The following is a 27,350-nucleotide window of genomic DNA, read 5'->3' as shown; positions in this document are numbered from 1 at the left end:
GTCCTCTGACATTGATCGTTTTGACAGGGGGAACATTTTTAGATACAGCTGTACACAGGGGTGAGTGGGTGGTGTTTCCTGATGAGGCAGATAGTAGTTTAGTCATAGGGAAACAAGTCGTCAACTCAGATCACTCATGGTCTGATGCAGACGAGTTATTTTATTTATTGTTTTTCCATCATGTCCCAGGATTCTTCGTCCTCTCTCCGAGTACACCTCAACACGCTGTAGGCCTGATGTAACGTCTTATTTGAAGTGACGTGCTGCAGAAAAAGCAGAGCATGAATAAAATGAGGAGCGAATGAGTAAAAGGATGAATCAGTGGATTGGTGGTTGGGGTGGGAGGGTTAGGTTCCGTCACATGTGATGGATGCACAGGGAGGTGATGGGTGGGGGCAGCCTTGGCCGGCCGGAGGGCAGGACAGCGAGGGGTACGGGGCGATGGAGGATGACAGGCTGCTTTCTCCTCTCTTTTCTTAGATGCTGACCACCTCTTCACACTCATAACTACCTGGGGTCACCGTTCATTTGGCACAAACAGATGAACAAGTTTTGAAATGGTAAACAAAAAAGACCGATCTTTTGCGACAGGTTTGGGTAGTGCTGTCCACAGTACTTCCTCCGTTTCAAAAGCTTTTCTGTCATTTGTGTGCCACTTGACCCCGATGTGTGGGCGTATCTGATGGGACAAGATTTTAAGCATTTGCATTATAATTCTTACCTTTATTTGACCTTCTTGTTCTACTTTGGACATTGTCACTGTACTGTTCCTACTCTGTGTGAACGTGAAATCAAATTCAACATCTCCACAAGTTTTCAATTTGGTTTATTTTCAAAAAAATAAAATGACATTGTTTCTTTCTGTTTCATAACAGTGTCATTTGAAAAGTCCCTCGTCCTCTAAGGAAACTAACCTGCTGAGCAGTTAAACAGGCAACAGGTAGAAAAGGAGGAAACTAACCTGGGCATTACAATATGAAACACATAAAACGTATCAAAGCGTACCTAAAGGCAGAAAATAAAACTTAACTGGTAAAAACCCAACTCAAAGTTCTACAAAACAAGCTTTAGGATTATTTTCTATTTCGAAGGAGCGATCGACTCTGCACACATTCCTTGTAGTGTTAGAGAAAACATGGGAGACGTCTACATGACATCAATATCAAATCAAAAAAAGAGGACTGACTGTAGGTAGCTAACATTCTAACACGTAAGGATCATGTCTGCACATAGTAGGATGATGCTGGTTTGACCAGCTGTGCATTGAGGAAGTGTGTGTGTTCAGGCCATTTTGTGAGGGTACCAGTTGAGGAGGTGGGAACCAGTGCCGGTAGCCAGACGGGCGGCTGGGCCCAGGGCAAAGGGCGAGGTCACACGCAGCATGTCCCCCGTCCCAAACAGAGGGAACACGGATGTACCTAGACAACACAGGAAACACCTCATTAATGTAGACATCTTCCATGGTAGCAGAGTCAGAATCCTAACATAAGATAAAAACAGCATCTTTGCATTAGTCGCCAACAGACATCAATGCACAATTTTCGTATGCACGACTTTTCCGGTGCCCCCGCACATTGACTCTGTACCGGTACCCCCTGTATATAGCCTCCACATTGACTCTGTACCGGTACCCCCTGTATATAGCCTCCACATTGACTCTGTACCGGTACCCCTGTATATAGCCTCCACATTGACTCTGTACCGGTACCTCCTGTATATAGCCTCCACATTGACTCTGTACCGGTACCCCCTGTATACAGCCTCACATTGACTCTATATACAGGGGGTACCGGTACAGTCTCCACATTGACTCTGTACCGGTACCCCCTGTATATAGCCTCCACATTGACTCTGTACCGGTACCCCCTGTATATAGCCTCCACATTGACTCTGTACCGGTACCCCCTGTATATAGCCTCCACATTGACTCTGTACCGGTACCCCCTGTATATAGCCTCCACATTGACTCTGTACCATAACACCCTGTATATAGCCTCCACATTGACTCTGTAACGGTACCCCCTGTATATAGCCTCCACATTGACTCTGTACCATAACACCCTGTATATAGCCTCCACATTGACTCTGTACCATAACACCCTGTATATAGCCTCCACATTGACTCTGTACCGGTACCCCCTGTATATAGCCTCCACATTGATTCTGTACCGGTACCCCCTGTATATAGCCTCCACATTGACTCTGTACCATAACACCCTGTATATAGCCTCCACATTGACTCTGTAACGGTACCCCCTGTATATAGCCTCCACATTGACTCTGTAACGGTACCCCCTGTATATAGCCTCCACATTGACTCTGTACCGGTACCCCCTGTATATAGCCTCCACATTGACTCTGTACCATAACACCCTGTATATAGCCTCCACATTGACTCTGTAACGGTACCCCCTGTATATAGCCTCCACATTGACTCTGTAACGGTACCCCCTGTATATAGCCTCCACATTGACTCTGTACCGGTACCCCCTGTATATAGCCTCCACATTGACTCTGTACCATAACACCCTGTATATAGCCTCCACATTGACTCTGTAACGGTACCCCCTGTATATAGCCTCCACATTGACTCTGTACCATAACACCCTGTATATAGCCTCCACATTGACTCTGTACCGGTACCCCCTGTATATAGCCTCCACATTGACTCTGTACCGGTACCCCCTGTATATAGCCTCCACATTGACTCTGTACCGGTACCCCCTGTATATAGCCTCCACATTGACTCTGTACCGGTACCCCCTGTATATAGCCTCCACATTGACTCTGTACCGGTACCTCCTGTATATAGCCTCCACATTGACTCTGTACCGGTACCCCCTGTATACAGCCTCACATTGACTCTATATACAGGGGGTACCGGTACAGTCTCCACATTGACTCTGTACCGGTACCCCCTGTATATAGCCTCCACATTGACTCTGTACTGGTAGCCCCTGTATATAGCCTCCACATTGACTCTGTACCGGTACCCCCTGTATATAGCCTCCACATTGACTCTGTACCGGTACCCCCTGTATATAGCCTCCACATTGACTCTGTACCATAACACCCTGTATATAGCCTCCACATTGACTCTGTACCGGTACCCCCTGTATATAGCCTCCACATTGACTCTGTACCGGTACCCCCTGTATATAGCCTCCACATTGACTCTGTACCGGTACCCCCTGTATATAGCATCCACATTGACTCTGTACCGGTACCTCCTGTATATAGCCTCCACATTGACTCTGTACCGGTACCTCCTGTATATAGCCTCCACATTGACTCTGTACCGGTACCCCCTGTATATAGCCTCCACATTGACTCTGTACCATAACACCCTGTATATAGCCTCCACATTGACTCTGTACCGGTACCCTCTGTATATAGCCTCCACATTGATTCTGTACCGGTACCCCCTGTATATAGCCTCCACATTGACTCTGTACCATAACACCCTGTATATAGCCTCCACATTGACTCTGTAACGGTACCCCCTGTATATAGCCTCCACATTGACTCTGTAACAGTACCCCCTGTATATAGCCTCCACATTGACTCTGTACCGGTACCCCCTGTATATAGCCTCCACATTGACTCTGTACCGGTAACCCCTGTATATAGCCTCCACATTGACTCTGTACCGGTACCCCCTGTATATAGCCTCCACATTGACTCTGTACTGGTACCCCCTGTATATAGCCTCCACATTGACTCTGTACCGGTACCCCCTGTATATAGCCTCCACATTGACTCTGTACCGGTACCCCTGTATATAGCCTCCACATTGACTCTGTACCGGTACCCCCTGTATACAGCCTCGCTATTGTTATTTTTCTGCTGCTCTTTAATTATTTGTTACTCTTATCTTTGTTTTGTTGTTGGTATTTTTATTAAAACTGTATTGTTGGTTAAGGGCTTGTTAGTATGCATTTCACTGTAAGGTTGCTGTTGTATTTGGCGCATGTGACAAATACAATTTGATTCATATAGCTGCAACACTGCTGCTGAACAACATTAGATGCTGGGTAAAGCTCAGCCTGCATGTTGTATTTCCATGGGCTGTGTGGGTCTTTTGTTCACAGCTTAACCAAAACCACTGCACTGTAACAGTGTATCAATATCAAGGCTTATGCAATTAGGTAACACAATTTGGTCAAATAGCTATGGTAACAGGTCTAATAGGATCAGTGTCAGTTTCTCTGTGCAGGGCCATTCACTAGTGGGGAATTTCATTGTGTTTCTCTAGCATAATTAGTGCTCAGGCTAACCCATGTGTGTGTATGTAAAATGTTTTCTGCATCGTGTGTGTGTGTGTGTAATGGTGTGTTTACTGTGTGTGTGTGTAATGGTTTGTTTACCGTGTGTGTGTGTGTGTGTGTGTGTGTGTGTAATGGTTTGTTTCCCGTTATGTATGTGTGTGTGTGTGTGTGTGTGTGTGTAATGGTTTGTTTCCCGTTATGTGTGTGTATGTGTGTGTGTGTAATGGTTTGTTTCCCGGTATGTGTGTGTGTGTGTGTGTGTGTAATGGTTTGTTTACCGTGTGTGTGTGTGTGTGTGTGTGTAATGGTCTGTTTACCGTGTGTGTGTGTGTAATGGTTTGTTTACCGTGTGTGTGTGTAATGTTTTGTTTACCGTGTGTGTGTGTGTGTGTGTAATGGTTTGTTTACCGTTTGTGTGTGTGTGTAATGGTTTGTTTACCGTGTGTGTGTGTGTGTGTGTGTGTAATGGTTTGTTTACGTGTGTGTGTGTGTGTGTGTGTGTGTGTGTAATGGTCTGTTTACCGTGTGTGTGTGTGTGTGTGTGTGTAATGGTCTGTTTACCGTGTGTGTGTGTGTGTGTGTGTAATGGTCTGTTTACCGTGTGTGTGTGTGTGTGTGTGTGTGTAATGGTTTGTTTACTGTGTGTGTGTGTGTGTGTGTGTGTGTGTGTGTGTGTGTATAATGGTTTGTTTACCGTGTGTGTATTTGTTAACCGTACCGTATGGGGCACTCTGGGTCTGCGTCAATCCGGGGGTATGGAGGCTCAGGGTTTTCAGAGTGGAGGGCTGGGGGGGCACAGCAGGTATGAGGGACACCACCCCTCCATTTACATAGCATGGCTGCTTCAGCTCACCGGCACTAGGTGAAGGAGGAGGGGGCTGAAACACCTGGGGGACAGAGTGGGTAGTAAGGAAGATTATGCATTGACTGGGACTTCGGGAAAGCACCAAATCATAGAAACACAACCGGATAAAACAAATGCATATTTAGGGAACCAGCAATACATTCACACAGCATTCAGCATTAATAACACGTCATTTAGAAGAATGTGAAAACAAAACCCATCTCAAAGTAGAGCTGGGGGGATACAGGCTAGAGCTGGGGGGATACAGGCTAGAGCTGGGGGGATACAGGCTAGAGCTGGGGGGATACAGGCTAGAGCTGGGGGGATACAGGCTAGAGCTGGGGGGATACAGGCTAGAGCTGGGGGGATACAGGCTAGAGCTGGGTGAATACAGGCTAGAGCTGGGGGGATACAGGCTAGAGCTGGGGGGATACAGGCTAGAGCTGGGGGGATACAGGCTAGAGCTGGGGGGATACAGGCTAGAGCTGGGTGAATACAGGCTAGAGCTGGGGGGATACAGGCTAGAGCTGGGGGGATACAGGCTAGAGCTGGGGGGATACAGGCTAGAGCTGGGGGGATACAGGCTAGAGCTGGGTGAATACAGGCTAGAGCTGGGTGAATACAGGCTAGAGCTGGGGGGATACAGGCTAGAGCTGGGGGGATACAGGCTAGAGCTGGGGGGATACAGGCTAGAGCTGGGGGGATACAGGCTAGAGCTGGGTGAATACAGGCTAGAGCTGGGTGAATACAGGCTAGAGCTGGGTGAATACAGGCTAGAGCTGGGTGAATACAGGCTAGAGCTGGGTGAATACAGGCTAGAGCTGGGTGAATACAGGCTAGAGCTGGGTGAATACAGGCTAGAGCTGGGTGGATACAGGCTAGAGCTGGGGGATACAGGCTAGAGCTAGGTGAATACAGGCTAGAGCTAGGTGAATACAGGCTAGAGCTGGGGGGATACAGGCTAGAGCTGGGGGGATACAGGCTAGAGCTGGGTGAATACAGGCTAGAGCTGGGTGAATACAGGCTAGAGCTGGGTGGATACAGGCTAGAGCTGGGGGGATACAGGCTAGAGCTGGGTGAATACAGGCTAGAGCTGGGTGAATACAGGCTAGAGCTGGGTGAATACAGGCTAGAGCTGGGGGATACAGGCTAGAGCTGGGTGAATACAGGCTAGAGCTGGGTGAATACAGGCTAGAGCTGGGTGAATACAGGCTAGAGCTGGGTGAATACAGGCTAGAGCTGGGTGAATACAGGCTAGAGCTGGGGGATACAGGCTAGAGCTGGGGGATACAGGCTAGAGCTGGGGGATACAGGCTAGAGCTGGGTGAATACAGGCTAGAGCTGGGTGAATACAGGCTAGAGCTGGGTGAATACAGGCTAGAGCTGGGTGAATACAGGCTAGAGCTGGGTGATACAGGCTAGAGCTGGGTGATACAGGCTAGAGTTGGGTGATACAGGCTAGAGTTGGGTGATACAGGCTAGAGTTGGGTGATACAGGCTAGAGTTGGGTGATACAGGCTAGAGTTGGGGGATACAGGAAGGAGCTGGGGGGATACAGGCTAGTAGTAATATCACTTTTTTCCAGAGGTTTGGATGATATATCTCTCCATTTCCTGTTTTTCTCTAAACAAATTAAAAAAGGCCAAGACATAATTCTTAACTGAATTTTCTTTATTAAAAAAAATACGAGGCCTCAAGGCCTATTTGTGCAAAACAAATGACCACCACAAATAAACACACCCCCACACGTCTATTCTATTGTTTACGAATGTTTGACCACTAGCTATTTCAAGATCTCATTCATATAATCATTTTGATTGAAAATGTATGAATTTAGTTCATTTATTGATATAATTAAAACAGCCTGTGGTTATTTGCTATTGGATTGGCAGAATGACACAACTACTAACATATTAGCCTACAGCTGGCCTGAACATCACTGTTTTGAATGGACTTTAATCATCCAACGTCACACTTACCGATGGCGAGGTGAAGCCGGTTCCCAAAGCACTGCAGGTCCAGTTGTTCAAGCGCAATGCTTTTATCATGTTGCTCCTGCTGTCAGTTGTCATGCACACCTGTCGGTCTTCGCTCATCTTCCACGATGCCACAGGCCTTGAAACCATGGGTTATTACTTCCCCCGTATGATCATCAGGGAAGTAAGACGTCTGGAGGCAGACATTTTGCAATTTCCAGTCTTGATTTATGTAGTGGACTGTCAAACTTAGGTATGGCTCTGACGTTCTGCTCGACCACAGATCGGCTGTGGTGGAAAAATGACAAACACTAGCTAGCTTCTCTGCCATTCTTTTGCGGGTAGCAGTGTATAATCACGGCAGGGCCTCTTCCGTGAAATACTTGCGGCTTGGCAGCTGATATTTGTGGTCAACTGTACCTAGCAGCTTTTTAAAGCCTGGCTTTTCTACTGTAAAGACTAGAACCATATCCTTCACTATGTAATAGGTCACTGCATCCGTTACCTCCTTCCACCTCAAACTTCTCTTGTCATAAGGGATCCCGTTTGTAAAGGATGCGGGTATGGTAGTTTGTCTTTCAGCAGACGTTTTGGGAATGGGGCGACTGGAATCGGCGTTGCGTAGTCTCACGCGTTCCTCCCATTCCACCGCGTGTTGCAGGTGATGGAAGAGGTTGGTTGTGCTGCTGCTTTTCGTAGCAATTGTCTTTGACACATTTTGCACAGGACATTCGTTTGCTGAACATCAGACCTCTTCAACCCGAACCACTTCCATATTACTGAAAAAACATTGCAGCCCTTTTTGGGGATGATTTCATCCTCACGAGAGGCTGAGTTGGCCCCCTCACGTTCCATGTTGAGAGGCTGAGTTGGCCCCCTCACGTTCCATGTTGAGAGGCTGAGTTGGCCCCCTCACGTTCCATGTTGAGAGGCTGAGTTGGCCCCCTCACGTTCCATGTTGAGAGGCTGAGTTGGCCCCCTCACGTTCCATGTTGAGAGGCTGAGTTGGCCCCCTCACGTTCCATGTTGAGAGGCTGAGTTGGCCCCCTCACGTTCCATGTTGGTGGAACTCTTACCGCTGCTACACTTCTCCGGCTGGGTTACAATTCGTGAAAGGCTGTCTAGGGTTGTGATTGGTGGATAACCTCTGTGCACGTGTTGGGCTGACAGAAGAGACCGTGAGATGCTGTGTTTGTAAAAAATTACAACATTATAACAGAACCTCCATTCTTGCCATACAGGCATTTTCCACATCGCACTAAAACAAACTTGAATATATCGAAAAAAAACTCGATATCGCCCGGCCCTCTTTCAAAGTTCTTCATTTGTGTTTTATTTTGTTCCTCATACAGGAATTTGGCACAAACAGGCTTTTTATTTTAGTTAATGAATTCAGAAATGAGAACATCGGGGGAGAGGAATTGTTCTCATTTTCTTCCAATTAACAAACAATTAAATATGCATTGCAGCAGTGCGTCCGGGGAGGATGTGCAGGGGCAGAGGTCTAATGCCTAACAAACACGACAACAGGAGGTCAGACTGCAGACTGCAATTGCTTTCCAATGAAATTAGTTCTTACCAGCTGCTTAGTGGTGTTAGGCAGGTTGCCAGATAATGACGCAAACAACTGGACCTCATGTAGAATATAAAACAGTCTAGTTGGGACTGTTCTTTCAGTCTGACAACCTAAAACAAAGTATGCAGTATTTTCTGAGGCCAAAAGTCTGACCTCTGTCCTTACCTTAGCTGTGTCTCCATGGTTACCCAGGTCTGCCTTGGGCTGTACCACCTCTAGGGCAGGGGCGTTGGGTGTCCAGCCCTGGTCCCAGTCACTACAGCACAGCAGCAGCGGGTCCTTACTCTGCAGAGCTGCAAACGGGTTGGCATTTAGGCCCCCCTGGAGAAACACAAACACACAACCTTAGATCATTCCTTTTGTAATCCCAGTTCCATTCTACATTAGCCTCGTTCCAGGTCTGTTTGAGCAGTCTCATCACCATTGACCATAGGAGTTGGAGAGACAGCACACATATATAGGACCAGTCTAATTGCACACATTATAACAAGGTCTTATAACGTCACCATATTCTAGAACCAAAGATAGCGGATAAATGAAGATAGTTCACTCAGGCCATTTACATTGAGAAAAAAATGGTCAGTTCCGGTCTACTTAACTGGGTGGGTCTCCAATAGTCATCAATGAGATAGCAGCTGGGTCTGGTCTACTTAGTTCATTGAACCAGGAAAAAAAACAGCAAGTGGGGTGTCTCGCTTTCTTTTTCGGCTATGCTAAAATTATGTTCTGATAATTGTGGGGTCAAAGGTCATACTTGGGCTGTGGAGTTGACTTCTGTGACCTCGATGAACTCCAGTGCCGGGAGGTCAGGCAGAACTTCCTCTTCGTTGGTTTTGTTCCCGCCCACGAGGTTAGGGGTCTAAAACACACATCCATTACTTAACTACTGCACTTTACAATGCATCCTTCTTCCCTCCTATCCTTGAAGAAGTCACTACAACATGATGGGATATAGAGAAATATATATACACACACACACACACAGAGATATAACACAATGGGATATATACAGGGAGAGAGATAACACGTTGGGATATAGAGAAAGAGAGATATATATACACACACACAGAGAGCGATATAACAATGGGATATAGAGAGAGAGAGAGATATAACATTGGGATATATACAGAGAGATATAACACGATGGGATATAGAGACACAGTGCACAAAACATTAAGAACACCTGCTCTTTCCACGACATAGACCGACTAGGTGAATCGAGGTGAAAGCTATGATCCCTTATTGATGTCACTTGTTAAATCCACTTCAAATCAGTGTAGATGAAGGGGAGGAGACAGGTTAAAGAAGGATTTCTAAGCCTTGAGACAATTGAGACATGGATTGTGTATGTGTGCCATAAAGCTGGTGAATGTGCAAGACAAAATATTTAAGTGCCTTTGAACGGGTTATGGTAGTAGGTGCCAGGCGCACCGGTTTGTGTCAAGAACTGCAACGCTGCTGGGTTTTTCACACTCAACAGTTTCCCGTGTGCATCAAGAATGGTCCATCACCCAAAGGACATCACTCAAAGCCAACTTGACACAACTGTGGGAAGCATTGTAGTCCACAAGGAACAGCATCCTTGTGGAACGCTTTTGACACCTTGTAGAGTCCATGCTCTGATACATTGAGGCTGTTCTGAGTGCAAAAAGGAAGGGAGGGGGTGTAACTGAATATTAGGAAGGTATTTCTAATGTTTGGTACACTCAGTATAAACAAGGATTCTATTAAAAGGCTTTTGCTGAACCCTGTTGTGTCAGATCAGTGATCTGTTCAAGGAAAAGAGGAAGGATGCATTATATAGTATTTAAAAATGGTTGCTTACTTCTACCACATCAGTGTTGAATCATTCTCTCCCTGCACGGCGTGAGGCTGTGGACTCAACACTATTCATTCTTCTAAATGCACCAGGACAAGACCATCTCCATGAATGAGAAAAATCTAACAGGTCTGAAGCTGAAAACGCCTCCCTATGACTTGAATGGAAAACAGTAATGTGTGACAAAATCCATGGCTGTCTACCAGACTCCAGCCAGACCTCGACACAGTGCATGGGTGTTAACCAGCCAGGCCTCAGACCGCCACACAGCACAAGGCTGTTAAGAAGCCTCCAGCCAGGCCTCAGACCTCCACACAGCACAAGGCTGTTAAGAAGCATCCAGCCAGGCCTCAGACCTCCACACAGCACAAGGCTGTTAAGAAGCCTCCAGCCAGGCCTCAGACCTCCACACAGCACAAGGCTGTTAAGAAGCCTCCAGCCAGGCCTCAGACCTCCACACAGCACAAGGCTGTTAAGAAGCCTCCAGCCAGGCCTCAGACCTCCACACAGCACAAGGCTGTTAAGAAGCCTCCAGCCAGGCCTCAGACCTCCACACAGCACAAGGCTGTTAAGAAGCCTCCAGCCAGGCCTCAGACCTCCACACAGCACAAGGCTGTTAAGAAGCCTCCAGCCAGGCCTCAGACCTCCACACAGCACAAGGCTGTTAAGAAGCCTCCAGCCAGGCCTCAGACCTCCACACAGCACAAGGCTGTTAAGAAGCCTCCAGCCAGGCCTCAGACCTCCACACAGCACAAGGCTGTTAAGAAGCCTCCAGCCAGGCCTCAGACCTCCACACAGCACAAGGCTGTTAAGAAGCCTCCAGCCAGGCCTCAGACCTCCACACAGCACAAGGCTGTTAAGAAGCCTCCAGCCAGGCCTCAGACCTCCACAGTAGTTTCCATAACGGGTGGATGATGCTCTTGCATCCCCACATAACACAGTCCTGACGGAACACTGCAATTTATCTCTTTCCCGTTTCAGCAGAACTACTTTAACTGCCCCCCCCCTCTCTCTCGCTCTCTCTGCCTCCCCCTCTCAATCAATTCAAGGGGCTTTATTGGCATGGGAAACACATGTTAACATTGCCAAAGCAAGTGAAGTAGATAAACAAAAGTGAAATAAACAAAAATAAACATTACACTCACAGAAGTTCCAAAAGAAGAAAGACATTTGAAATGTCATATATGTATATATACAGTGTTGTTACGATGTGCAAATGGTTAAAGTACAAACCGGAAAATAAAAACAAATATGGGTTGTATTTACAATGTTGTTTGTTCTTCACTGGTTGACCTTTTCTTGTGGCAACAGGTCACAAATCTTGCTGCTGTGATGTCACACTGGAATTTCACCCAGTAGATATTACTCATATCTGCTGTCCTGCGCCTGACTCATCTCACCAGCTACACACAGACGCATTACAGAATTATTCACCACCGAATGGAGTCAGCAGGACCAGTGGTGGTAGAGGAGCGCATCCAGCAGCACGCGACCATGTTGCAACGTCTGGGCACCGCCATGGATCGCAGGCTGCAGACGATGGATCGTTGGGAGAGAGGAGGTCGTCCAGCGCCTCCACCAGCCCAACTACAGCAGGCCCCACTGTCCACCCCTCTTTCAACCGGTCCCACTACAGCCCCACTACAGCAGGCCCCACTGTCCACCCCTCCTTCACCCGGTCCCACTACAGCCCCACTACAGCAGGCCCCACTGTCCACCCCTCCTTCACCCGGTCCCACTACAGCCCCACTACAGCAGGCCCCACTGTCCACCCCTCCTTCACCCGGTCCCACTACAGCCCCACTACAGCAGGCCCCACTGTCCACCCCTCCTTCACCCGGTCCCACTACAGCCCCACTACAGCAGGCCCCACTGTCCACCCCTCCTTCACCCGGTCCCACTACAGCCCCACTACAGCAGGCCCCACTGTCCACCCCTCCTTCACCCGGTCCCACTACAGCCCCACTACAGCAGGCCCCACTGTCCACCCCTCCTTCACCCGGTCCCAGCGGGATTCGGCTCGCTCTCCCGAGGGAGTATGATGGGACGGCTGCCGGATGCCAGGGGTTTCTACTCCAGCTGGAGCTCTACCTGGCGACCGTCCACCCGGCTCCTTCGGGACGTGAGAAAGTGTCCGCCCTCGTCTCCTGCCTCTCAGGCAAAGCCCTGGAGTGGACAATTACGCTGAGTTCACCCGCCGCTTTCGGGCAGTTTTCGACCACCCGCCTGAGGGTCGAGCGGCGGATGACTGTCTGTTCCACCTGAGGCAGGGGACAAGGAGCGCGCAGGATTTCACTTTGAACTTCCGGACCCTGGCCGCCAGCGCGGGATGGAACGACAGGGCTCTGATCGATCACTACAGGTGCAGTTTGCGCGAGGACGTTCGTCGGGAGTTGGCCTGCCGAGACACCACCCTCACGTTGGACCAGCTGTTGGATCTGTCTATCCAGCTGGACAACCTGCTGGCTGCCTGAGGATGTCCGAATCGGGGCCTGTCAGTTCCATCCCCCAGCACCTACGCTCCGACGCCCATGAAGCTGGGAGGTGCTGCGCTTAGGGCGACCGGAGTAGGGGCCATTCCCTGCACCATCTGTGGCCGCAGAGGGCACACTGCTGGTCGGTGCTGGGGAGGTTCCTCAGGGAGTCGAGGCAGCAGGCAGGGCACTATCGTGTCACCCCAGGTGAATCGGCACCAGGCTCACCCAGAGCCCCCTGTTGTTCACATATATGTGTTTATTAAATATCCTGAGTTTTCCCCGCATTCCCAGCATAAGACGCTTGTAGATTCAGGCGCAGCTGGGAATTTTATTGACCGTTCATTTGCTCATAGTTTAGAGATCCCCCTTGGTCCTGTGGATATGCCCTTCCCTGTGCACGCCCTAGATAGTCGACCATTAGGGTCAGGGCTGATTAGGGAGGCAACCGCTCCACTAAGCATGGTTACGCAGGAGGGTCACAAAGAGAGAATCAGTCTCTTCCTTATTGATTCTCCTGCGTTTCCCGTGGTGCTGGGCCTACCTTGGTTGGCCTGTCATGACCCCACTATTTCGTGGCAACAGAGGGCTCTCAAGGGGTGGTCATGAGAGTGCTCAGGGAGGTGTGTAGGAGTTTCCATCGGTGCGACTACGGTGGAAAGTCCAGACCAGGTCTCCACCGTGCGCATCCCCTCAGAATATGCCGATTTGGCTCTCGCCTTCTGTAAGAAGAAGGCGACTCAATTACCACGCCATCGACGGGGGGAATGTGCGATAAATCTCATGGTAGACGCAGCACTTCCCAGGAGTCAAGTGTATCCTCTGTCACAAGAGGAGACGGCGGATATGGAAACATATGTCTCCGAATCTCTGGGGCAGGGATACAATCGGCCCTCCACTTCACCTGCCTCTTCGAGTTTCTTTATTGTGAAGAATAAGGATGGAGGTCTGCGCCCGTGTATTGACTATCGGGGTATCAGTCAGATCACAGTGAGGTACAGCTACCCGCTGCCTCTCATCGCCAGTGCGATTGAGTCAATGCACGGGGTGCGCTTCTTCACAAAATTGGATCTCAGGAGCGCTTACAACCTGGTGCGTATCCGGGAGGGAAACGAGTGGAAGACGGCATTTAGTACCACCTCAGGGCACTATGAGTACCTCGTCATGCCGTACGGGTTGATGAATGCTCCATCAGTCTTCCAATCCTTTGTAGACGAGATTTTCCAGGACCTGCACGGGCAGGGTGTAGTGGTGTATATCGACGACATTCTGATATACTCCGCTACACACGCCGAGCATGTGTCCCTGGTGCGCAGGGTGCTTGGTCGACTGTTGGAGCATGACCTGTACGTCAAGGCTGAGAAATGTCTGTTCTTCCAACAGTCCGTCTCCTTCCTAGGGTACCGCATTTCCACCTCAGGGGTGGAGATGGAGAGTGACCGCATTTCAGCCGTGCGTAATTGGCCGACTCCCACCACGGTAGAGGAAATGCAGCGGTTTCTAGGGTTTGCCAACTACTACCGGAGGTTTAGGTCAGGTAGCGGCTCCCATTACCTCATTGCTGAAGGGGAGACCGGTGCGACTGCAGTGGTTGGCTGAGGCGGACAGGGCTTTGGGTCACCTGAAGGCTCTGTTTACCTCGGCTCCCGTGCTGACTCATCCGGATCCCTCTTTGGCATTTATAGTGGAGGTGGACGCGTCCGAGGCTGGGATAGGAGCCGTGCTCTCTCAGTGCTCGGGCACGCCACCAAAGCTCCGCCTCTGTGCTTTCTTTTCGAAGAAGCTCAGCCCGGCAGAGCGAAACTATGATGTGGGGCACCGGGAGCTGTTGGCTGTTGTCAAGGCTCTGAAGGTGTGGAGACATTGGCTTGAGGGGGCTAAACACCCTTTCCTCATCTGGACTGACCACCGCAATCTGGAGTACATCCGGGCGGCGAGGAGACGGAACCCTCGCCAGGCAAGGTGGGCCATGTTCTTTACCCATTTTATTTTCACTCTGTCCTGTCCTACAGACCAGGATCCCAGAACGCTAAGGCAGACGCACTGTCCCGGATGTATGACACAGAGGAGCGGTCCATGGATCACACTCCCATACTTCCGGCCTCTTGCCTGGTGGCACCGGTGGTGTGGGAGCTGGACGCGGAAATCGAGCGGGCGTTACGCACAGAGCACACTCCCCCCGCAGTGTCCAGCAGGGCGCCTGTACATTCCGTCTGCTGTCCGCGACCGTTTGATCTATTGGGCCCACATGTCACCCTCCTCTGGTCATCCTGGCATCGGTCGGACGGTGCGTTGCCTTAGTGGGAAGTACTGGTGGTCCACCTTGGCCAAGGACGTGAGGGTTTATGTTTCCTCCTGCTTGGTGTGCTCCCAGTGCAAGGCTCCCAGGCACCTGCCCAGAGGGAAGTTACAACCCCTACACGTTCCACAACGGCCATTGTCACACCTGTTGGTGGACTTCTTGATGGACCTTCCTCCCTCACAGGGCAACACCACGATCCTGGTCGTTGTGGATCGGTTTTCTAAGTCCTGCCGTCTCCTCCCTTTGCCTGATCTCCCTACGGCCCTACAGACTGCGGAGGCCCTGTTCACTCACGTCTTCCGGCACTACGGGGTGCCTGAGGACATAGTCTCTGATCGGGGTCCCCAGTTCACGTCCAGGGTCTGGAGAGCGTTCATGGAACGTCTGGGGGTCTCGGTCAGCCGCACCTCAGGTTTTCACCCCGAGAGTAACGGGCAGGTGGAGAGAGTAAACCAGGATGTGGGTAGGTTTCTGCGGTCATATTGCCAGGACCAGCCGGGGGAGTGGGCGGCGTTCATCCCCTGGGCAGAGATGGCCCAAAACTCACTCCGCCACTCCTCCACTAACCTCTCTCCCTTCCAGGGCGTACTGGGGTATCAGTCGGTTCTGGTACCTTGGCATCAGAGCCAGATCGAAGATCCAGTGGTGGACGAATGGTTTAAGCGCTCGGAGGAGACCTGGTATGCCGCCCATGTGCACCTGCAACGGGCCGCGAGGCGGCAGAAGGCGAGCGCCAACTGCAGTGAGGGTCTGGCTCTCGACCCGAAACCTGCCCCTCCGCCTGCCCTGCAGGAAGCTGGGTCCGCGGTTTGTGGGGCCATTCAAAGTCCTGAGGAGACTGAACGAGGTATGCTACATGTTACAGCTTCCCCCAGATTACCGTATTAATCCCTTGCTCCATGTGTCTCTCCTCAGGCCGGTGGTGGCTGGTTAACTCCAGGAGTCTGAGGTGTGGGAGGTTCCTCCGCCCCCTCTGGACATTGAGGAGGCCCCGGCTTATGCTGTTCGAGCCATCCTGGACGCGAGGCGTCGGGCGAGGGGCCTTCAGTACCTCGTGAAGGGGTACGGTCCGGAGGAGAGATGCTGGGTGCCGGTGGAGGACGTCTTGGACCCTTCGTTGCTGCGGGAGTTCAACCTTCTTCATCCGGATCGCCCTGCGCCTCGTCCTTCGGGTCGTCCCCGAGGTCTGTGTCGGCGCGCTGCTGGAGCTGCGCGTCAAGGGGGGATACTGTCACGACTTCCGCCCGAAGTCGGTCCCTCTCCTTGTTCGGGCGGCGTTCAACGTCATCGACCTTCTAGCCATCGCCGATCCACTTTTCATTTTCCATTTGTTTTGTCTTACACACCTGGTTTCAATCCCCCAATTACTTGTTCATTATTTAACCCCCTGTTCCCCCATGTTTGTTTGTGAGTAATTGTTTATTGTATTGCGGTCCGTATTTGTGGCCTTGTATTTATACGATGTGTATTGTGATATATTTTAGTAAAATTGTTTTCATTACTCATATCTGCTGTACTGCGCCTGACTCATCTCACCAGCTACACACAGACGCATTACAGTCTGTGTAATCTGAGGGAAATGTGTGTCTCCAATATGGTCATTCTTTTGGCAGAAGGTTAGGAACTGCAGCTCAGTTTCCACCTCATTTTGTGGGCAATGTGCACACAGCCTGTCTTCTCTTCAGAGCCAGGTCTGCCTACGGCGGCCTTTCACAATAGCAAGGCTATGCTCACTGAGTCTGCACATAGTCAAAGCTTTCCTTAAGTTTGGCTCAGTCAGTGGTCAGGTATTCTGCCACTGTGTACTCTCTGTTTAGGGCCAAATAGCATTCTAGTTTGCTCTGTTTTTTTTGTTAATTACTTGACACATTGGAAATAATTTTCTTTTTGTTTTCTCATGATTTGGTTGGGTCTAATTGTGTTGCTGTCCTGGGCTCTGTGTGTTCTGTTTGCGTTTGTGAAAAGAGCCCCAGGACCAGCTTGCTTAGGGGACTCTTCTCCAGGTTCATTTCTCTGTAGGTGATGGCTTTGTTATGGAAGGTTTGGGAATCGCTTCCTTTTAGGTGGTTGTAGAATTTAACGTCTCTTTTCTGGATTTTGATAATTAGCGGGTATCGTCCTAATTCTGCTCTGCATGCATTATTTGGTGTTTTACGTTGTACACAGAGGATATTTTTGCAGAATCTCAATTTGGTGTTTGTCCCATTTTGTGTATTCTTGGTTGGTGACAACCATAAAGGGCAATGGGTTCTATAACTGATTCAAGGGCCTCCTTGGTTCTCTCTCTCTCCCCCTCTCCCTCCCTCTCCTAAAGCTGGGGCCGCCGCTAATGACTACTAACGCTGGGGCCGCCACTACTGACTACTAACGCTGGGGCCGCCGCTACTGACTACTAGCGCTGGGCCCGCCGCTACTAACGCTGGGGCCGCCGCTACTAACTACTAACGCTGGGCCCGCCGCTACTGACTACTAACGCTGGGGCCGCCGCTACTGACTACTAACGCTGGGCCCGCCGCTACTAACACTGGGGCCGCCACTACAAACGCTGGGGCTGCTTCTACTACTGCTACTAACTACTAACGCTGGGGCTGCTACTACTACTGCTACTAACTACTAACGCTGGGACTGCTACTACTACTAACGCTGGGACTGCTACTACTACTAACGCTGGGACTGCTCTGCCAGTTCTTCTGTAGTCTGATAAGGGCTGTTATGTGGACAGTGTTAGTGGAGGAGAGAATGCTATAGTAAGAGAGACAGGGTGTCGTCTCTGTGTGTGTGTGTGTGTGTGTGTGTGTGTGTGTGTGTGTGTGTGTGTGTGTGTGTGTGTGTGTGTGTGTGTGTGTGTGTGTGAAATATGCGTGCATGTGAGAGGGTATTCTGTACCGTGTGAGTGGGGCAAAGGGAGCTCTTGGGCAGGGGTTGGGTGGTGTGCTGGAAAGTGATGGTGGTGGCTTCGTGGCAAGGCTCCAGGGTGGGGTCCTCGTCCTCTATTTCCATTCCCTCGCCGAACACGCCTTCGCCCAGATAGAGGCTCACTGGGTTGAATTGGTTACACAACTGAGAGGACAGATGGGATGAAGAGAAGGTTATGGGAGATTGCATTGGATCATTGAATAACTAAATGGGAAATGCCTTGACATTTGATAGGTTTGTAATGTCAGCACGTGACTGACCGCTGCGCTGACGGCGGGGGCGCAGCAGAGCCCATGGCCCTGGGCCTGCAGGGCGCTGTGGATGTACACGTCTTCCTCGGTGTGCGTGTCGCACAGAAAGAGCTGCAGGAAGTCGGCGTGGTAGCCATGCAGGGCTGCCACCAGGGTACGGTCACAACATAGCTTCTGAAAGGAGGTCTTGGCGTTGGCACTCCAGCTGCCCTGGGAGGAGAGAAACACGGTGGGTTTCAGTTCTTCTCAGACCAGAGACTATATGTATTAAGAGGGTGGGTTTCAGTTCTTCTCAGATCAGAGACTGTATGTATTAAGAGGGTGGGTTTCAGTTCTTCTCAGATCAGAGACTGTATGTATTAAGAGGGTGGGTTTCAGTTCTTCTCAGATCAGAGACTGTATGTATTAAGAGGGTGGGTTTCAGTTCTTCTCAGATCAGAGACTGTATGTATTAAGAGGGTGGGTTTCAGTTCTTCTCAGACCAGAGACTGTATGTATTAAGAGGGTGGGTTTCAGTTCTTCTCAGACCAGAGACTGTGTATTAAGAGGGTGGGTTTCAGTTCTTCTCAGATCAGAGACTGTATGTATTAATAGGGTGGGTTTCAGTTCTTCTCAGACCAGAGACTATATGTATTAAGAGGGTGGGTTTCAGTTCTTCTCAGACCAGAGACTGTATGTATTAAGAGGGTGGGTTTCAGTTCTTCTCAGAACAGAGACTGTATGTATTAAGAGGGTGGGTTTCAGTTCTTCTCAGACCAGAGACTATATGTATTAAGAGGGTGGGTTTCAGTTCTTCTCAGACCAGAGACTGTATGTATTAAGAGGGTGGGTTTCAGTTCTTCTCAGACCAGAGACTGTATGTATTAAGAGGGTGGGTTTCAGTTCTTCTCAGATCAGAGACTGTATGTATTAAGAGGGTGGGTTTCAGTTCTTCGCAGAACAGAGACTGTATATATTAAGAGGGTGGGTTTCAGTTCTTCTCAGATCAGAGACTGTATGTATTAAGCGTCTCAGAGAAGTAGTACTGATATAGGATTTGTTTGATATTATATGGACAGCAGGGTGGGGGATCTGATCCTAAATCCAGCCAGCGATACTAAAGACACTTTATTAATTCATGAATCTGGGTCCACGGAAGGTAGATTGTGTAAACAGTAGCGTAGAAGGTCTTACACCGAAAGGCTTGATTCCAGCCAGCGATGACGGGACTGCTTGTGCTGGGAGCTCTGAGTAACAAGACCTGAGGGGGATAGACAACTCTTTCTGTTACCACCTTGCACAGAGCAACGCATCAATCAACACATGGTGACATCAGATACTAGGGATACAAACAGTCACTTCCAATACCTTTCCTTCTCAATTCTACAGCTGATGATTAGTGGGCAAAAGAAAGGAAAACATTGTCTTCATCCCAAATGACACCCTATTGCCTTTTCAGTGCACTACCTATCCAGTCCCCCATCTAGACAATTGCCTAAGGAGTAGGGGTCTAGGGTTCTGGACATGACCACAGGCTACGTCCCAAATTACACACTATTCCCTTTTAAGTACACTACCTATCCAGTCCTTTCAGATCTATGCCACGGGCAAGGGGAAAAGGGTTGGTTGTGGATAGGGGATTTGTCCCAAATGGCTGGTCAATAGTAGTGTACGATATACAGGGTTCATACACATTTTGACAGATGGAATTTCATGACTTTTAACCAAATTTCCATGACCAACAATTGGCGCCGCGTCTATGTACACTACCATTCAAAAGTTTGGGGTCACTTAGAAAAGCACATGTTTTGTCCATTAAAATAACATAAAATGTATCAGAAATACAGTGTAGAAATTGTTAATGTTGTAAATGGCTATTGTAGCTGGAAACGGCTAATTTTGTTTTTTAATGGAATATCTACAGAGGCGTAGAGGCCCATTATCAACAACCATCACTCCAGTGTTCCAATGGCACGTTGTGTTAGCTAATCCAAGTTTATCATTTTAAAAGGCTAATTGATCATTAGAAAACCCTTTTGCAATTATGTTAGCACAGCTGAAAACTGTTGATTAAAGAAGCTTCAGATAAAGGAGCATCAGTATTTGTGGGTTCGATTACAGGCTCAAAATGGCTAGAAACAAAGACCTTTCTTCTGAAACTTGTCAGTCTATTCTTGTTCAGAGAAATTAAGGCTATTCCATGTGAGAAATTGCCAAGAAACTGAAGATCTCGTACAACGCTGGGTAGCCTCAACTGGCTGCTTCATTAAATAGTACCTGCAAAACACCAGTCTCAACGTCAACAGTGAAGAGGCGACTCCGGGATGCTGGTCTTCTAGGCAGAGTTCCTCTGTCCAGTGTCTGTTCTTTTTCTCATAATATTTTATTTTTATTAGCCAGTCAGAGATGTGGCTTTTTCTTTGCAACTCTGCCTAGGAAGGCCAGCATCCCGGAGTCGCCTCTTCACTGTTGACGTTGAGACTGGTGTTTTGCAGGTACTATTTAATGAAGCTGCTAGTTGAGGACTTGTGAGGCGTCTGTTTCTCAAACTAGACACTAATGTACTTGTCCTCTTGCTCAGGTTGTGCACCTGGGCCTCCCACTCCCGCGCTGTTCTGTGAAGGGAGTAGTACACAGCGTTGTACGAGATCTTCAGTTTCCTTGCAATTTCTCGCATGGAATAGCCTTCATTTCTCAGAACAAGAATAGACTGATGAGTTTCAGAAGAAAGGTCTTTGTTTCTGACCATTTTGAGCCTGTAACTGAATCCACAAATGCCGATGCTCCAGATACTCAGCCATTGGAACACAGTAGTGACGGTTGCTGATAATGGGCCTCTGTAATTTGATGTTATTTTAACGGACTAAAAAAAACATTTTTTTTTTTTTATAAATAAAAAAAACGTGCTTTTCTTTCATAAACAAGTGACCCCAAACTTTTGAACGGTAGTGTATATATAAAAAATGAAGTGTAATGTCGTCTCGACACTGGGAGGCTGCTCTCTGATCCCATGAACCATCTTCTGTCGTCGTGCAAGGCCCTTAACCCCCCCAAAGTAGAATACCTGTTTGACAACTGTATGAAACATGTGGTCAACCCTCAGTCTGGAGAGCTACTGGGTGTGCAGGCGTTTGATCAAGCCCTGCTCAAACACAGTTTATCAAGGTCCAGTTGAGATGCTAATTTTCTAAAAATGAGGTTTGTTAGAGGGGGGAATAAAAGCCTGGGCACCATTAGCTCTCCTGGAGGATGGTTGACCACTCTTCATGTATAACATTGCAACCAAATACGTATTATGCCTTTTGAAATAATTCGCTGATTCAATATATCAAAGATTAAATGGCTATGGTAGGCTACAAATCTTTATATTCAACCAGACCAAAAATGGACTTGAGGAAATGTAACTTCGCTATGCATCTTAGCTACCTTAGAAGTGTTTACTTTGCAGGCTGACAAGCATCTATTGAGTTGCAATGTCCCCTACATTGGATGTCCAAATCAACTGGAAGTATCTACAAAAATAGTTTTGAAGCCACATAATCCTGGCTGATATGATAATGTGCCTAAATAAATTACATTAACAGACATTTTGAAATTAATTACCATTACTTTTCCAAAACTTTTCAGATTTGATCAATTCCCAAAACTTTCCCAGGCCTGGAAAACATCATTTAAAAATTGTATGACTTTTCCAGGATTTTCATGACCTTACAAACCCTGTATATAGGAAATATGGTGTCATTTGGTCACAGTCGTGGTCCTACTTGAGGAAGTTGAGGCTGCTCCTCTGGACAGTGGTGAGGTCTCCAAAGTCCACGTAGTAGACCTCTGCATGGGTGTCGTTGAGGACACGGTGAACCACCACGCGGTAGAACCAGATGCCCTGGGGCGCCACGCAGCACACCTGGCCCGTACGCACGTAGCGCTCCAGCAGACGGTAACGCTCCGACACCTCGGGACAGGTGTAGCAGCTCCTGGAGGGAGGGAGGGGAATGAGAGGGAGGACGAGAGAGCACCAAAACATAGCATTCAGTTTCTTACACCCCTAGTCTCCTCTCCTTCATGTGCATTGACCTAAAAACACACTAGATAGTTGAGGGTAACACAGTGGACGACTACTAGATATGAACAGTTACTGCACATTCATACCAAACAAGCCAATTGGACTACATGTCAAATCCCAGCCACTGAGGCAGGGAAGCCTCTCCTCCCTATCCCTCCAGTCCAGCAGAGGGCTGTTGTTCACCTCATCTCAATCATCATGTTCTCCAGGGCGCGGGCCTCCTGGCTCTCATCAAAGCGGATGTAGAAGTTCGAGGGTGACTCCACGTGCTCCACCAGCACGGCCACCAGCTCCCGAGGGCCCCTGCACGTAGGGGCCCTCAGCCTCTGGCACCGCATGGCGTCCGGGGGAATCACCGCCCCACGCCGACAACGCACCGGCAACGAGCCGTACATATCCACCTTCTGAGGGAAGCAGCCATAAACAGAATATGTGTGTACACTCTTATGCATGTGAACAAGTATACATAAGCACATTCTACACAGATATGGACCATAGTGACACAGATTCTCCTGTCTGCAAAACTGCAGGCTTTGGGTGCAGGCTTTCATTTGTGCCCAGCACGTACACACTTCATGTATTTTATCAGCACTTTGAGCGTTGTGTCCCTCCAGGAGTGGAGCTGGCGGCCCTTTGTCTCAAGCCAAGGCAGATGCCTTTCCCCAGGCTCCAGCTCACCTGGTAGAAGGTCTTGGTGGTGATGCGGAGCTCCATGTCTTCCTCCAGGTTGGGCTTGGTCTCGCCTCCCTCTCCCTCCCAGGGAGACTCCCCACAGCTGAAGTAGTAGCCCGTACCTGACGGGTTCAGAGCCTTGACACCCTCAATGGGGCCTTCGGGCTCCGCCGTTCCTACCACAGCACCACACAAATAATACCAAAGTGACATATTGAATGAGATCAGTCATGACACACTTAGACCCAAAATACCTGTTTTGTTGAAACTTAAATGGGCAACAAAAGTTATACTTTTTGGTTATAACAATGAGTTAGTAATCAATCAAAATGTGATTGTCCTGAACTAACATATGGCTAGGAATAAAGTGGATAGGTGTTGTGTGTGAGCCAGAGATTGCCCCCTAACCACTGATCTAAGGTCAGATATTTGTTTACCCACCTGATGGTTCATTTGAGGATTGGTAGTGGTGTAATCTGATCCTAGGTTAAAGCCAGAGGAGCGTAGCAGACCTGGTTGTTGAGGCGTTGTGTGTCCAGGGGCATTCTGGATGTCCATGACCACCCATTGGTTGCCCTCGTTGCCCGCCATGCGCTGCAGGTAGAGCGTGTCGCTCAGGGCGCCCACCATCTCCGTGGTACTCATGAAGCCACTCTGGACCACCGGCAGCTCCTCCCCAAACACCCTCTGGGGTCAACCGTGGGTCATAAGGGCAACAAAGGTCAGCGCAACATACAAGACACTAACAAGAAGTAATACTTTGTGATTAAAAAAACTCAAAATGATTAGGCTTCATTAGGCATTGGTTAGTATGTAGGCATTCCAAAGGGAATGCATTTGATTTGTCAGTATAAATTATAAATTACCTTGAATTCTGCAGGGAGATCGTGGACGGATAGTCCCTCACTGTTTTGGGCTACAACCTATATGGAAGGTTCGTCGTGTTAGAATCTCTACTGTCATTAGATGGATTTGGTATTTGGGTGGAGACAGCATGTGTCCCAAATGGCACCTTAGTCCTTATATAGTGCCCTGGTCAATAGTAGTGTACTATATGAGCCCTGGTAAAATGGGCCCTGGTCAATAGTAGTGTACTATATGAGCCCTGGTAAAATGGGCCCTGGTCAATAGTAGTGTACTATATGAGCCCTGGTAAAATGGGCCCTGGTCAATAGTAGTGTACTATAAAGGGAATAGGGTGCTCATTGGGATGCAGACAGTAGACTGACCTGGCGAAGCTTGGCCTTAAGTTCTGGACTGACAGTGCCCGCTTGCCCGTTCTCCAGAATACGCTGCCTAAGCTCCTCCTCCAGCTGCAGATGCCAATCAACACAAGCAAAACATGACAAGGGGGAGGGGCTACAAGGCATTTGTTCTACTTTTCACTACTGCTATTCAGAAGCACATTCGATTCCCTTCTCTAAAAATCAGGACTTTTGCCCTCTAAAGCTTCACAAGCACAGACCCAAGATACAGCACAGTAACTTGGTTGTAAGCCTGATGTTGGCAGATCTGAATGTTACGTTGGCAGGCTTTGCACACAATCAAAAACAAGATCACGTGGGAAACTATTTTTACGTGGCTGAACACACAGCACAGAGGTAAAGACAGCAGGAACGACAGCAGTATACACACCTTGATGACACACTTCTGAAACAGTTGTCCGTCCTGCGTGGGTTCAGGTTCAGGCTGTGGTGTTGTGTAATCCATTGGCAGAGAGCCCTGGTCCCCCTCTGGGCTGTTAAGGACTGCAGCCTCAGGGAGGGGCGCTGGTACCACAAGATTCTGGGTACTGGACACTGGATTCGGAGTACTGGACTCCGTGGTGTGTCTTTCTACTGGGACTGGATATATAAAACCGATATTCTTTTTTCAATGTTTACTGTACATGAGCAGCAATCAATTAAATTCAACATTATCTGCTTGAAATAGAGTTATAGGTTTCACTGTGGGACCAACCAACCTGAGTTTGTCTGGGTCATCTGCCTTACGATAGGAACAGTTTTGAAGGTCTGCTTCAATGGGAATAACGGCTTTATTGGTCCGGTCCTCATCCGTGATGCCACCACTGCCCTCCTGAGGGACAGCTGGGAGCCCATCCTGCTTTGTGTGACTGCCACCAGGTCGGCGGCCGCCGCCAGCATCTCGGCGATGGAATAGAAGCCGTAGTTGTTGACACGTAAAGGGAAGCCGAAGCGGCGGGCGAAGGCTGTCTCCAGCTCCGATAGACCCACGGCCCCATGGGAGAGCAGCTGGTGGAGCTGGGCCCGGAGCTGAGCCGGCAGGGCCGGGGGTGCGTGGCCACGCCGCGGCAGGACCATGGGGTTGTGGTGCTGGTAGCGTGGGGAGAAGAAGCCCACACCGCCACGCTGAGCAGGGGCCTTCCTGGCACTGCGCTGCTTGGCCACCAACTCCACGATGCCTCTGGTGGCGTCATCAGCCACGGCTGCAGAATGGGGGGGAAAAAAGATGCACTGGTGTACGACACCCCCCCCCCCGCAAGGCAGGAGGGACCACAGGCTCTGGGGACCCCCCCAAAATATCAACAAATAATGTTGGGTTGGGGGCCCCCTGGAGGTCACCCCCCCTTCCCAGATAGCATATGAACAGGTCATAAGCCATGGCAAAAATGTTGAGAATTACAGAACATTTGCTGTAAAATATTTTCGCTCAGCCTCATTGCAAAAAGGCCTTGCTCAGACCTTGCGGGGCTCCGTGAAACTGCGGTATGCCACTGGAGAGATGGGTTGATATGCTGGAGTTTAATTGATATCTGTGTTCTGGTATATTCTTCCTCTCCTGTTACTGTGCATACTATACTCAAGCATGAGGCAAAATGTAACTCGTCAACAAATATGAAAACGATAGCATGCTATGTGCCAAAACAATTCTGCCTATAATGTCACGTGTTAAAGACAAAACAAACTTGCTTTGACACAACAGTCAGCAAATCAACAGTGGGACTAGTACGCAGTACTTACCCTTCAACACTATGCTGCCATCTCCCAGATAGAGGACATACACCACGTCGGGCATCTCGCGGATCATGTCCAGCACGTTGCGGAAGCCAAGGATCCTCAGGGGCATGGGGTGGCCCAGCATGTTGATGTAGTCTCTCTTCAGCTGATCTGGGGTCAGGCCCTGCTTGGCTGAGATGAGCAGGGAGCGCACATCCTTCTTCAGGCTCGAGAGCAACTGCTCCTGGGTCATTCTGCGAGACTTGACAGAGGCTACAGTTGAGCTAACTAATGCATTTTCTTTACAATAAACACTGAAATGTGCAAAGAATCCACCCCCCATTGGACCAACTAGCTAATTAGGCTAACGACTGGTCACAATGTGAAACGTATTTCATCAAAGTACTAACGTTAACTACTGTAGGTCGCTCACAAAAAAAGATAGACTGGCTAGCCTATTTCAACAAGCATTCAGTTTCCATATTTTAGCTAACTTACACTAGCAACTCGTGAAGACCAATCTTTCCTACAGGAGGTCAATCAGTCTGTCAATTTATTCCACGGTACTCGTCTGAAGTCTGCAGGTGCAGATAAATGAATGGATTCAATTCGTTAACAGCATGTAGCCAACACTGTCCACATAGCATCAATTAGCACAGCTGAAACAGGTGGTTAGCGGTGTTCCATTCCACTTAGCTCTCGTGCAGGGCGTTAGTAACGTGCTGGACCAGAGATACATTCCACTTAGCTCTGGTGCAGGGCGTTAGTAACGTGCTGGACCAGAGATACATTCCACTTAGCTCTGGTGCAAGGCGTTAGTAACGTGCTGGACCAGAGATACATTCCACTTAGCTCTGGTGCAGGGCGTTAGTAACGTGCTGGACCAGAGATACATTCCACTTAGCTCTGGTGCAGGGCGTTAGTAACGTGCTGGACCAGAGATACATTCCACTTAGCTCTGGTGCAGGGCGTTAGTAACGTGCTGACCCAGAGATACATTCCACCACACTAGCGAGACAAAATCGGTGCACGTCACGAGCCATACAGTTAGAAGATAACTACTTAAAGATGTATTTAGATTTTTAAAAATGCATTTGGCTTATTCACATCTAGTAGTCTCAGAACACATGTTTTCTTCCAAAGCTGTGCAATATATAGGAAAATTGAATGGTTACTCACTGAAGACACATTTTCTGGAATCAGGCAACGAGTGAGTGTGTACGTGCATGTATGGCGAGCAAATACAGACAAAA

The 27,350-nt window shown here is 49.0% G+C and overlaps 1 protein-coding gene across 4 annotated transcripts; it reads right to left on the bottom strand.

Moving 5' to 3' along the window:
• Positions 1-809: 809 nt before the first annotated feature.
• On the bottom strand, positions 810-27,350 carry tdrd5 (tudor domain containing 5). Of its 4 annotated transcripts, XM_071342589.1 has the most exons (18): positions 27,277-27,350; positions 26,596-26,675; positions 26,122-26,359; positions 25,104-25,586; positions 24,776-24,984; positions 24,370-24,453; positions 24,007-24,063; positions 23,653-23,827; positions 23,147-23,316; positions 22,652-22,872; positions 22,170-22,379; positions 19,600-19,666; positions 18,436-18,636; positions 18,146-18,319; positions 9,419-9,523; positions 8,830-8,985; positions 4,987-5,155; positions 810-1,418 (listed from the first exon to the last, which is right to left on the bottom strand). In XM_071342589.1, exons 3-18 carry the CDS (start codon positions 26,348-26,350, stop codon positions 1,282-1,284), a joined length of 2,847 nt encoding a protein of 948 aa, XP_071198690.1. In that variant the 5' UTR covers positions 26,351-26,359; positions 26,596-26,675; positions 27,277-27,350; the 3' UTR covers positions 810-1,281. The 4 variants fall into 4 exon arrangements, with proteins under 4 accessions (XP_071198690.1, XP_071198691.1, XP_071198689.1 ...); XM_071342590.1 differs by lacking the exon at positions 26,596-26,675 and having other exon boundaries at positions 27,277-27,318; XM_071342588.1 differs by lacking the exon at positions 27,277-27,350 and having other exon boundaries at positions 26,596-27,108.

This window comes from Salvelinus alpinus, chromosome 15 (genome assembly GCF_045679555.1).
Source record: "Salvelinus alpinus chromosome 15, SLU_Salpinus.1, whole genome shotgun sequence".
In the NCBI taxonomy this organism is placed as follows: Eukaryota; Metazoa; Chordata; class Actinopteri; order Salmoniformes; family Salmonidae; genus Salvelinus; species Salvelinus alpinus.
Note: the sequence above shows the minus strand (reverse complement) of the source record. Positions and strands in the feature narration are given on the sequence as shown.

Excerpts from the sequence above, each read along its gene's own strand:
- tdrd5 (XM_071342589.1), bottom strand. The coding sequence starts at position 26,350 with ATGACCCAGGAGCAGTTGCTCTCGAGCCTGAAGAAGGATGTGCGCTCC. Across the intron at positions 22,873-23,146 it reads CCACCAAGACCTTCTACCAG|AAGGTGGATATGTACGGCTC; the intron begins GTGAGCTGGAGC and ends TGCTTCCCTCAG. Across the intron at positions 18,320-18,435 it reads CCCCCGCCGTCAGCGCAGCG|TTGTGTAACCAATTCAACCC; the intron begins GTCAGTCACGTG and ends CTGTCCTCTCAG.